This window comes from Delphinapterus leucas, chromosome X (genome assembly GCF_059928025.1).
Source record: "Delphinapterus leucas isolate spDelLeu-1000000601 "Yukka" chromosome X, BTC_Dleu_Yukka2, whole genome shotgun sequence".
NCBI classification, from domain to species: domain Eukaryota; kingdom Metazoa; phylum Chordata; class Mammalia; order Artiodactyla; family Monodontidae; genus Delphinapterus; species Delphinapterus leucas.
This window is the reverse complement of record NC_143150.1, coordinates 89362697-89375303: the sequence shown is the minus strand read 5'-3', so window position 1 is coordinate 89375303 and position 12607 is coordinate 89362697. Positions and strand designations below refer to the sequence as shown.

At 42.9% G+C, this 12607-nt stretch overlaps 1 protein-coding gene across 1 annotated transcript; it reads left to right on the top strand.

Moving 5' to 3' along the window:
* The first annotated feature begins 200 nt into the window (after window positions 1–200).
* On the top strand, window positions 201–2060 carry USP27X (ubiquitin specific peptidase 27 X-linked). Its single transcript, XM_030764248.2, has one exon. The coding sequence runs from the start codon at window positions 441–443 to the stop codon at window positions 1755–1757; it is 1317 nt and encodes a 438-aa protein (XP_030620108.2). The 5' UTR covers window positions 201–440; the 3' UTR covers window positions 1758–2060.
* Window positions 2061–12607: the final 10547 nt, after the last annotated feature.

Here is a 12607-nt window from a genome sequence, read left to right as displayed (position 1 = left end):
CCCCGCGGCGCAGCCGTGCCCCCCGCCGCCGACCCCGGCCGCGGCCGCAGACCCGGCTCCGTACCCCGCCGCAGCCTAGGCCACGGCCCCCGCCCCGGCCCCGGCCCCGGCGCGGCCCTGGGGGCGGATGCCTGGATGTGGATTTCGCTGTGGGTCCACCAGGCTGTTCCCACGTGAACAGCTTTAAGGTGGGAGAGAACTGGAGGCAGGAACTGCGGGTGATCTACCAGTGCTTCGTCTGGTGTGGAACCCCAGAGACCAGGAAAAGCAAGGCAAAGTCGTGCATCTGCCATGTGTGCGGCACCCATTTGAACAGACTCCACTCTTGCCTTTCCTGTGTCTTCTTTGGCTGCTTCACAGAGAAACACATTCATGAGCACGCCGAGACAAAACAACACAACTTAGCTGTAGACCTTTATTATGGAGGTATATACTGCTTTATGTGTAAGGATTATGTATATGACAAAGACATTGAGCAAATTGCCAAAGAAGAGCAAGGGGAAGCTTTGAAATTACAAGCTTCCACCTCAACCGAGGTTTCTCACCAGCAGTGTTCAATGCCAGGCCTCAGTGAGAAATATCCAACCTGGGAGACAACCAAACCCGAGTTAGAACTGCTGGGCCACAACCCAAGGAGAAGAAGAATTACCTCCAGCTTTACCATCGGTTTAAGAGGACTAATCAATCTTGGCAACACGTGCTTTATGAACTGCATTGTCCAGGCCCTTACCCACACTCCGATCCTGAGAGATTTCTTCCTCTCCGACAGGCACAGATGTGAAATGCCAAGTCCCGAGTTGTGTCTGGTCTGTGAGATGTCTTCGCTTTTTCGGGAGCTGTATTCTGGAAATCCATCTCCTCACGTTCCCTATAAATTACTGCACCTGGTGTGGATACACGCACGGCATTTAGCAGGGTACAGGCAACAGGATGCCCATGAGTTCCTCATCGCAGCATTAGATGTCCTGCACAGGCACTGCAAAGGTGATGATGCCGGGAAGGCAGCCAACAATCCCAACCACTGTAACTGCATCATTGACCAAATCTTCACAGGTGGCCTGCAATCTGATGTTACCTGTCAAGCCTGCCATGGTGTCTCCACCACGATAGACCCATGCTGGGACATCAGTTTGGACTTGCCTGGTTCTTGCACCTCCTTCTGGCCTATGAGCCCAGGGAGGGAGAGCAGTGTGAATGGGGAAAGCCACATACCAGGAATCACCACCCTCACGGACTGCCTGCGAAGGTTTACGAGGCCAGAGCACTTAGGAAGCAGTGCCAAAATCAAGTGCGGTAGTTGCCAAAGCTACCAGGAATCTACCAAACAGCTCACAATGAATAAATTACCTGTTGTTGCCTGTTTTCATTTCAAACGGTTTGAACACTCAGCCAAACAGAGGCGCAAGATCACTACATACATATCCTTTCCTCTGGAGCTGGATATGACACCATTCATGGCCTCGAGTAAAGAGAGCAGGATGAATGGACAGTTGCAGCTGCCAACCAATAGTGGAAACGACGAGAATAAGTATTCCTTGTTTGCTGTGGTTAATCACCAAGGAACCTTGGAGAGTGGCCACTACACCAGCTTCATCCGGCACCACAAGGACCAGTGGTTCAAGTGTGATGATGCCGTCATCACCAAGGCCAGTATTAAGGACGTTCTGGACAGTGAAGGGTATTTACTGTTCTATCACAAACAGGTCCTGGAACATGAGTCAGAAAAAGTGAAAGAAGTGAATACACAAGCCTACTGAAGTGACACACAGACCTACCTACCTGTAATGGAAGATGACAGCACCCATACTACAACTGGCATTGAGATTTAAAGGACCTACTTGCATGGCCCACGGGCCTGACAGAGTAAGAATTGAACAGTTCCCAGTGTCTAAAAGGTCCTGATTGGAAGAGAAATAGAAGGGGTGGGAGAAGAGGCTCTAGTCTAAGCAGTCATTTAAAGGAAGATTAAATGGCAGGATGCTCTGGGTGGGGAAGGCAGGAGCAGGGAAATCCTGACACTGGTACATATCCTATATTCCTCCAAAAGATTGTGTGGGAAAGTGTGGGGTGGGAGGGGGGTGGTGTGTGGGGGGGTGTGTGCCCTTGTAACCATAAAACATCTTTCTCCATGGGTGTTTCAGCTTCAACTGACCAATCACATAACAGTTATATGTCTGGGGGGGAAAAAGGAAAAGTTCATACAAATGTAGCCCATTACATATATGGGTATGAAAGCGGAAAAGTGGAGGAGGCAGGGATATCTCATTGACAAACACCTTTGCCAGTTTCTTTGTATTCGTGATTTTTTGTGCTATTAAATGCAGTATTAAACAAAGAAAAGCCCACATGGGCCTGTGAAACAAGAAAGAAGGGGGCTTTTGTATAAGGGGAGCAATTGCTCCAAAGGTAGAGAAGACAAGAGACACTGTAAGATAAGCAACCAACACAGACAGGCCTCAGCTAAGAGTATAGTGTGTGAGTGTTTTTTTTTTTTTAAAGCTGTATGATATACTTGAGCAAATCAATGAACCTCTTTGCGATTGTTTTCTCATCTGTACAATGCAGATAATTCCTACCTTAAAGGGTTACTGTTAAAGATTAAAGGATATAAAATGTGTCAAAGTATAAAGTAAAAAGGCTTGGAACTTTGTAGGGGCTCAGTAAGTGTTCATTGGATCTGAAACTTCTTTGGACCAGGACCAGAATGCATTAGAGGTGAGGGTCAGCCCTACCTGAGACCCATGGACAGAAGGGACACACATTGTGTCACATGTAGTCACACACACACACACGCACACACACACACAGACACACACACTCTTATAACTCCCTCCCTAGTACTGTCTACTTGGAGCCCCAAGGCAGTGGATCCCACTATTTTCCCTGTGTACAGGGCATCCCAGTCGGTTCCACACCTGGGACTGGGGGGAGAACCACAGCTGTCCCCCCAAAGTCATTATTCTGTCCATTTGGAAAACTGTCATGTTGTTATCATGACTCAGCACCCCAGTGATGGGACTCAGGGCCAGTAGACTGACAGGCTTCCATGTGAGGGTGTTGGTGGTCTTTGCCCTCCAAAAGCATTATGGGTATAGCTATGTTCACCTACAGGCATAGATCAGGAGAAAGACTGTTTTCCAAAGCTCACTGGTCCATCAGCCCAGAGGTAGTGGGGGAGTGGCATGTTGGCCTCCTTTCTTGATTCTCACGGAGGGCAGAGCGGCCTGTGGAGGGCTAAGCTCAAACAGATGGGATGTGCCCAGGATGGGTTAAGCACTGGTGGTGGTTCCTTCTTTTCTCCTCAGCATCAGATACAAAAGGACCTAGTACCTAGAAAATCCTGAGGGGGAGGAGGGGAACTGAATGTTTCAGACCCATGGGGCTTGGATTCACTGGCTCTGGTAAGAGGCTGGGCTCCCCCAGGGCTCCCCAAGTCTACTTCATGGTCAGCTCATTTGGAAATGTATATTTATTTGTGTGGTGTGGATGCATCCCCCGCTAGCTCATAGGCATTTTTAGGACAGGGGTTTTGTCCCCTCTTGTACCCCGGGCTATGTCCTCAGCCCCTAGCACAGACCCTGGCACATAGTATTTGAAACATTTTCCAGATGGATGAATTAACCGAATCACCTTCCTTTCATAACCAAATTTTCATCATCCCCCCACCCCAAGGTTCATAATCCTCAGGAGAAAATGTAAAAAGTGTTATTTTTGATATCTTGTAGGCTGGGGGAGAGCAAGAGGTAAGTGGCCTCAGATGCCACTTGGCACCTTTATGCAGGTATCTGACTCCCCTTTGGGATGTGCAGGAGCCCTGCCTGGGAAGACCGCCATGTCCTCCTTCCTCATCTCTGCCACAGGAAGAGTTCAGTCGGGCATGTGCCACCAGATCCTGACTGCTTGCACAGATACTGTCTTTTACATTTGTAAAACGTTTTCATTTGGAAATAATTTCAAACTTACAGGAAAGTTTCAAAAAAACCAAATAGTATAAAGAACAGATTTACCTGTTGCTAACATTTTACCCCATTTGCTTTATCGTTTGCATGTATGCACTCCCGTGTGTGTGTGTGTGTGTGTGTGTGTCTGTGTGTGTGTGCGTGTGTGTGTGTGTCTGTGTGTTTGGACCGACTGAGGACAGATAACATCATGGCCCTTTATGCCCGAGTACCTCAGTGTGCACTTCCTAAGAATAGGCATGTTCCCTACATCACAGTATAGTTAACAGCTTCAGTAAGTTAAACATTGGTATAATACTATTGTTTACCATTTGTACTCCAGTTTTGTCTGGTGACCCAATAATGTCCTTAATAGCATTTTTCCTCTTCATCACAGGATCTGGTCCAGGATGAGGTATTGCTTTTAGCTGTCATGTCTCTTTAGCCTCCTTTAATCAGGAATATTTTCACAGCCTTTCTGCATCTTGTATGGCATTAGCATTTTTAATAGAATATTCTTCATTTTGGGTTTGTCTGATACAGAAACTGTCTTTTAAATACCCTGTACTCAGGAATAGTTCTAAGAGATATGAATGGCGCGAGACTGCTGAAGCTGATCTCCCTGTCTCCACCAGAGGGAGCAGCTGTACCTGGCAGTTCCTGATTGAAGCATTCACCTCTGTCTGGAAAACACCATTGTCCCTCAGCAACAGGGGAGCCATTCAAGCCCAGCCCTATGCCCCTACCCATCACCAACCCCCAAATTGAGCCATGGAGTGTAACAGCAGCAGGGCCTGCTTTCAGATCACATCACTGTGGGAACCAGGGCATCATGTATTTGGCAGGTATGTGTTACCTTCAGCTCAAATGCCATTCAGGCATGTTTGAGCATGTCTTGTACATGGGCGGGCACCTCCATGGTTGGGGCCTTTAGGGGGATCAGGAGGTAGCACCCTTGGCACCTTCATCAATATTCCCATGGTGGGCACAGCAGCAGTGGGGTGGCAGGGAGGGCGTAAATACTCCTGAAGCAGCTTCATGGGCAAAGCACATAAAAATGGGGCCCAGAATAAGTGAGGAAGAACATGGGAGATGCCCAAAACAGATTGGTTTGTGACATACTGGGGACTTTCAGACACAACTGGGCTATTTTACATGGGGGCTGGAATTCCTGTGTGAGCAGATGTGGGCAAGAGCTGGTGAAATTTAAGCTAATTCTTTAACTGAGACTCTCTACTTCCACAAGCTGATAAAGCCAGGGAAACCCAGTTCATATGTAGATTTATGATCTGGGCCCAGAAGGGTACAGGCAAAAGATGGGTGCTCACAACTGGGGGCCTTATCCACCCACAGAGCTCAGGATGAGGGACCAAACAATGGGGTACTTACCTTTTACCCACTACACATGCTTCCCACAGTTTCTTGGCCTAAGAAATTGGAAATCCAATTGGATTTGGAAATCCAGAACCCTATCACTTCCCATTTCCTGGAGTAGCCAGGTGCTAAAACTTACTCTGGCCTATAGTTCACATTTGGTAACTGCCTCACTTCTTCCCCATCCACAGGGAATCCTGATCAGGGATGCCATCAACCAAGAGGTCTTTTCCAATCAAGAAAAAGCACTGTATAGCACATAGAATTCGACTCAACACACTGTAATCACTGTAAGAGAATATATAAGACTGGTAAGAGTATGGAAAAGAATATATATATGTCTCTCTGTAAGTGAATCAAATGGATGTACACCAGAAAGACACAGCATTGTAAATCAGCTTTACTCCGCTATAAAAATAAAGATACATTACAAACAAACAAACAAACAAAAATGGACCCCATACTACTCATTGTCATAACGCAATAGACCTGGTGCCAGGAACCTATGTTTGCACCAAATGTGTATTTCACACCCAGAAGCAAAGGCCCTGGTCCTCCGAGAGTATGTGTCATTTACACACTGACCTTCCCCTGCAGGTGACCTAATGCTACTTTTAAACTCTTGCATTGAAGCATATCAAATATACAGGAAATACACATATCATCAGGGTACAACTTCATGAATTTCTACAAAATGAACACACCTCTGTAAACAGCACTCAGATCAAGAAATAGAACATTACCCATAAGTCAGGCCCCCTTTCTGCTTCCTTATAGTCAATAACCCCGAAGGGTAATCCCTATTCTGACTTTTTTCACTGTAGATCAGTGTTGCCTTTTAAAGTGCCATCTATAAAAGGAACTGTTCAGTATGTACACTTTTGTGTCTGGCTTCTTTTGCTCAACATTATTTTATGAGCTTCCGATCTGAAGCCTTGTTGTCAAGAAAAATTATGTAGAGTGCCATTATTTCTGCCTAATGAACTAAAAGTAAGGGTTTCCTACTCTTCCTAGTGATTTCTCACTTATTGAACCAATTCAAAGGGACCCAGGCCATTGCAAAGTTGGACCTTGAGAGGGTCTTTAATCACCTTCATGTACAAGAAAACAGTGGATGGAAAACAGCCTGCCAGATAAGTTTGGGCTTATTTAGGCACCCAGAAATGTTAATTTTGGGCAAATACTCCAACCCTGTTCCAATAGCTCCTGAATAGGCTACTCTATTCTAGTGAGGCCTCAAACTTAAACGTGCGTCAGAATCACCTAGACGGCTTGTTAACATGCAGATTGCTGGGTCCCACCCCCAGAGTTTCTGATTTCAGTAGTCCTGGGATGGGGGCAGCATTGAGAATTTGCATTTCAAACACCTTTCCAGTTGATGCTCATGCTTCTGGCTCTGGGACCACACTCTGAGGACCACATTCAATTTCTTTTCACACTGTGGTACTTGGTGCCCAAGGAATCTATGAAGATGGCCCTGGAGAACACCTTGGGGAGCTAGAGGAGGGGCAAATTGGTGAGAATCAGGAACTCTGAAATATAAAATCAATAAGAGGGAGTTATTGATTTTATATTTGGGGGTTCCAAGTAATATCTGAAGAGAGTTCTGCTACTAAAATTTTGTGAAGTTGAAAATCACTCTGCTAAGGAACTTTAGACCCCAGGGGAGTGATGTATTTAAACTACATAGGTGGTATATCCAGAGAATGATCCAACATGCTACAGAGACCTGGCCTCATATGTACCCTTAATCTACATGGTCCTGAGGGGGACTTAATTTCCTTGGAACTCAGAGAAGTGCATATTTATGAGGATGGATGTGATAAGAGAAAATGCTTAAGTATAACTACAGTGCAAAATCATATGTATAAAGTATGATTTTCTTCTGGCAATATAGCACACTAAGATGACATGAATAGCGCCCTCCTCAACTACAAACACATAATAACACTAGATAAACTGTAACAAAAATTTTAACTTATAGCTGAGCTTAAAAAAACAAAAGGTAAAATCTCCAGAGAAAAAAGAAAAAGCCAGTCTAGTAATTGCAAACGGACACTGCAATAACCTATTTGTGGTATTGGTTCTAGATATCAGGCCATAGGGGCTGGGGCTCAGAGCTGTGAATCTAGTGCTCATGCAGGTACTGGCAACACAGCCTCAGGTCCACCAGAGGCAGAGAAGCTGTAATTAAAGCCTCTGGATAAAGCCTTTAGTAGCTTCTCTGTTCATTAAAAGGGGGTTTGGAGAGTAAGCCATGAAAAGTCTTATGCTCCCTCTGGAGCCACAAGAAGAAATAAAAATCCCAGGTCTATGTCATATGTGGATATGGGGTCTAAATTTACCCTACTGTGTATAATGGGAATCACATGCTGAAAAATTAAAACAAAAATTGGAGCAGAACAATTCAAACCTCTAGAACCTCAGCAAAAGCAAACACATTTTTACAATACTGGGCACATAGAATCCCACAGAAAAAGACAATATATGCCCAAGATGTACTCAGAAACAAACAATAAAAAGATTGTACTTGCAAAGAAATGACATGCCATGAAGGTGAGTCACCAGTTGACACAAGGAGGAGAATTAGTACTCCGAAGAAATACTGATGAGATGGAATTCTACTCATTTTTTTTTTTTGAGAGTGGAATAAGGACGTTTTCAGAAAAAATAAACCTAAGAAAGTTCAGCAATAATAGACAACTAAAATAACTACTGAAAGATGTACTTCAGGAAGAAGGAAATTGAAATTGGAGAGGATGAATGAATAGGAGGCAAGGAACAGTGAACAAAAATTGGTAAACATGGAGCAATCTAAATAAGCATTAAGTGCATAAAACAATAATGTTGAATCATATGGAGGTATAAAAAAAACTGGCACTAGAGCACAAAAACCTGTAAAACAGCAGGAGGCTATTAACAAAGCATTCTAAGGCTCTTGTATTGTTTGGGAGGAGAGTAGGGATATTGCCTGCGTTTGGACCTTGTTAAGTCAAGTATGAATGTTTAAACATTTAAGAGTGTGGACTTCTAGTTTCTGGCAATGGCAGGCTTGGTTATTTGATTCAACTTTCCTACTGAAGTAATGAAATATACTGGATAAAAAATTTCAAAACCACTGAAGAGCTGAGAGGACAAAGGGAAACTTTCAGGCCAAGTTTTGGATGAAAGCTTGTAACCAGACAGGTTAAGTAGAGTATTGGCACACCAAAGCCAATTTGCTCTGAGGGCATTTGCCTACATTGCCCACCTGAGCTTTGAACCAGTGGCCACACGGGGCTGGAGGGAGAGAAGTTAAGGCTCAGGGCCAGCCCATGGTAGGGGTTTAATAGGAGACCCTCTCCACATTAAGCTGAGACCCCAAAGAGCTACATCAGCTGTGTAAGGGCCAACCAGAATGAAATCTGCCCCTGTTCCCAACAGTCCCAGAGAACTGTACAAAAGGCTGTCTAGGCACCAAGCAGAGCTCTCTTGCTAAAAATAAAGGGTATAAAAAAGGGGAGTGGGGGGGCTTCCCTGGTGGCGCAGTGGTTGAGAGTCCGCCTGCCAATGCAGGGGACACGGGTTCGTGCCCTGGTCTGGGAGGATCCCACATGCCGCGGAGCGGCTGGGCCCGTGGGCCATGGCCGCTGAGCCTGCGTGTGCGGAGCCTGTGCTCCACAACGGGAGAGGCCACGACAGTGAGAGGCCCGCGTACAGCAAAAAAAAAAAAATAAAAACAATAAATAAAAAGGGGGAGTGGGATGGAGAACAGTATGGAGCTTCCTTAAGAAACTAAAAATAGAGTTACCACATGATTCAGTGATCCCACTCCTGGGCATATATCTGGGGAAAACTCTAATTCAAAAAGATACATGCACCCCAATGTTCATAGCAACACTATTTACAGTAGCCAAGACATGGAAGCACCTAAATGTCCATCAACAGAGGAATGGATAAAGAAGATGTAGTACATATACACAATGGAATATTATTCAGCCATAAAAAGAATGAAATGATGCCATTTGCAGCAACATGACCTAGAGATTATCATACTAAGTGAAGTGAGCCAAACAGAGAAAGACAAATATCATATGATATAGTTTATATGTGGAATCTAAAAAAAAATGATGCAAATGAACTGATTTACAAAACTGATATAGACTCACAGACGTAGAAAACAAACACGGTTATCAAAGGGGGAAGGGGAGGGATAAATTAGGAGTTTGGGATTAAAATATATACACTACTATATATAAAATAGATAACCAACAAGGGCCTACTGTATAGCACAGGGAACTATACTCAATATCTCATAGTAACCTATAATGGAAAAGAATCTAAAAAGAGAATATATTACATATATATATAGATGTATAACTGAATCACTTTGCTGTACACTTTGCTGTAACTAACACAACATTGTAAATCAACTATATTTCAATAAAAATAAATAAATAGATTATAAAAAATTTTTAAAGGGGGGAGTGGGTAAAAAAAAGTCATCCCTGAGAAAATGAGGCCACACTCCAGTCCTCAGATTTGCACCCCTATCACCCATGGCCTGAATCAGCCAGGGAACTTCAAGCTATTACTCTGGATTTAAGTGGCTTCCAGACAGGTAGTACTCCATAGTACTCAGTAGAAACAAATACAAAGCCTCTGGAGGAGAATCTATCCATTCCAGGCCTCAGGGAACCCCCACAAATAAGTTTTCAAGGGCACAATGACCAGAAAACAGACTAAAATTGGCATACAAGGAAACAAGGCAACTTGAGTTAGAAACAGCAGGGATGAGAAATAACAGAAACAGACTCACACAGATTTCAGATAAGGGAATTACCAGACCCATATTTTAAAACAACTATGCGTACATGTTTAAAGAAACAAATTGTTAATTTGAAAATATCCACAGGGAAGAGAAATCTATAAAAAGTGATATCGCATATTGGGAAAAAATGAAAAATAACTTCTAGAAGTGAAAAATACCAACTCAGTAAATGTATCTGGCAGAAATGTGGACATAAGTGAAGAGAGCATTAATGAATTAGAAGATAAACCCGAAGACATGATCAAGAATGCTTTATGGAGAGACGAAATGAAATAGAAAATACAGGAAAGAGAGTAAGAGACGTGGAGGATACAATGAGAAAATCTAGCACACATCTGATTATAGTGTGAGAGAAAGAGAATATGAATATTGATGGGGCAGAGTCAATATTTGAAGAGATAATGGCTGAGAATGTTTCTCATCCTAATAAAAGAAATCAACCCACACATTCAAGAAGCCCAACAAATCCTAGGTAGGATAAATAAAAAGAGGTCTAACCCAGACTCTGCAAAAAAACAGAGAGAGAAAATGAAGTCAGAGAAAGATGACAGATCATGTCATAGGAACAGTCATTAGACTGACAGCTGACGTCTCAACAATCAGAAGATAGTGGAATGATCTTCAAGTTGCTGATTGTTAACTTAGTATTCTATGCTCAGCAAAAATTCTTTTAAAGAATGAGAGTGAAATAAAGACATTTTCACACAAACATTGAGATAGTTCCTCACCAGCAGATACTCACTGAAGGAAATTCAAAGGAGTGTATTGTGAGTAAAAAGTAGAAGGAAAATTATCCCAGATGGAAGATATGGGATGAATGAAAGAATGAAAAGTAAAGATGATGGTAAACATGTGGACAAATGTAAATAAATATGAGGTATTAAACAATAATCATTGGTAGTCTAGACTTGAAATACTAGACAATAATAAGCATGTGAGTTGGGACAGTCAATGGAGTTAAAATGTTCTAAACTCTTGTATTATGTGGAAGGAAGCTAAAGGAATTTTTTTTCATTTTAGACTTTTGTAAGTTAATTATGCATGTCATTATTTCTGAGGTAATCATTAAAAAACAGAAACATAGTGCAGTGCATAATTTCCTAATTTACACACTAAGGGAGGGAGAAAATGGAATAATTTTTTTTACTTTTTTTTTTTTTTTTTTTTGCAGTAAGTGGGCCTCTCACTGTTGTGGCCTCTCCTGTTGCAGAGCACAGGGTCCGGATGCACAGGCTCAGCGGCCATGGCTCACGAGCCTAGCCGCTCTATGGCATGTGGGATCTTCCTGGACCGGGGCAAGAACCCGTGTCCCCTGCATTTGCAGGCGGACTCTTAACCACTGCGCCACCAGGGAAGCCCTGGAATAATTTTTAAAAGACTATATAGGGCTTCCCTGGTGGCGGAGTGGTTAAGAATCTGTCTGCCAATGCAGGGGACATGGGTTCAAGCCCTGGTCCGGGAAGATCCCACATGTCGTGGAGTAACTAAGCCTGCGCGCCACAACTACTGAGCCTGCGCTCTAAAGCCCACGTGCCACAACTACTGAAGCCCGCGCGCCTATAGCCCATGCTCTGCAACAAGAGAAGCCACCATGGTGAGAAGACTGCGCACTGTAACGAAGAGTAGCCCCCACTCACTGCAACTAGAGAAGGCCCGCGCACAGCAACAAAGACCCAACACGGCCAGAAACAGAAACAAAAACAAACAACAACAAAAAAGACTATATAACTTCCAAGCTACTGAACGGGAAAAACCCCATCAATCAAATTGAAGGCAAGAAAGGAGAAGAAACATAAAGAAGTGCTGAAAAATTAGGGTAAATAGAAAGCGCAAATAAAAATGGTGGTAACAAATCCAAATACAATAATACAAGACAACAATAATCCACATGGATTAAATTCTCCAGTTAATAGTGTCAGATTAGATTTTGAAAAATCTAGCCATGTGCTCTTTAAAAGAGACATATCTAAAACAAAAGGTCACAGGTTGGAAGTATTAAGGAATGAAAAAAGATATTCAGGAAAATCCTAAATGAAAGAAAGCTGGCGTAGCTCTGTTTATAACATACAAAATAGATTATAAGACCAAAACCATTATTAGTGATAGAGAGCATCACTGTGTAATGATGAAAGAAACAGTTCAGTAGGAAGATATAAAAATTCTAAATTTTATATATTTAGTAACATAGCTTCAAAATATATAAAGGAAAAATGGTCAGAATTATGAGGATAAACTGACAAATCTATAATCATAGTGGGAGATTTTAGCATACCTTCCTTAGAGACTCTTAGATTAATCAGACAAAAAAGCCAATAAGAACATATATCTGAACTGTACAATTATCAAGTTCAATCTAATGGATGGATATATATATACACACACACAATAATATATATTACACACATATATATATATATATACATACACAAACACACACACACTCACAAATACATTGCCATGCACATAAGAGGTAATACATACACTT

Coding starts and splice junctions, on each gene's coding strand:
- USP27X (XM_030764248.2), top strand. CDS start 441: ATGTGTAAGGATTATGTATATGACAAAGACATTGAGCAAATTGCCAAA.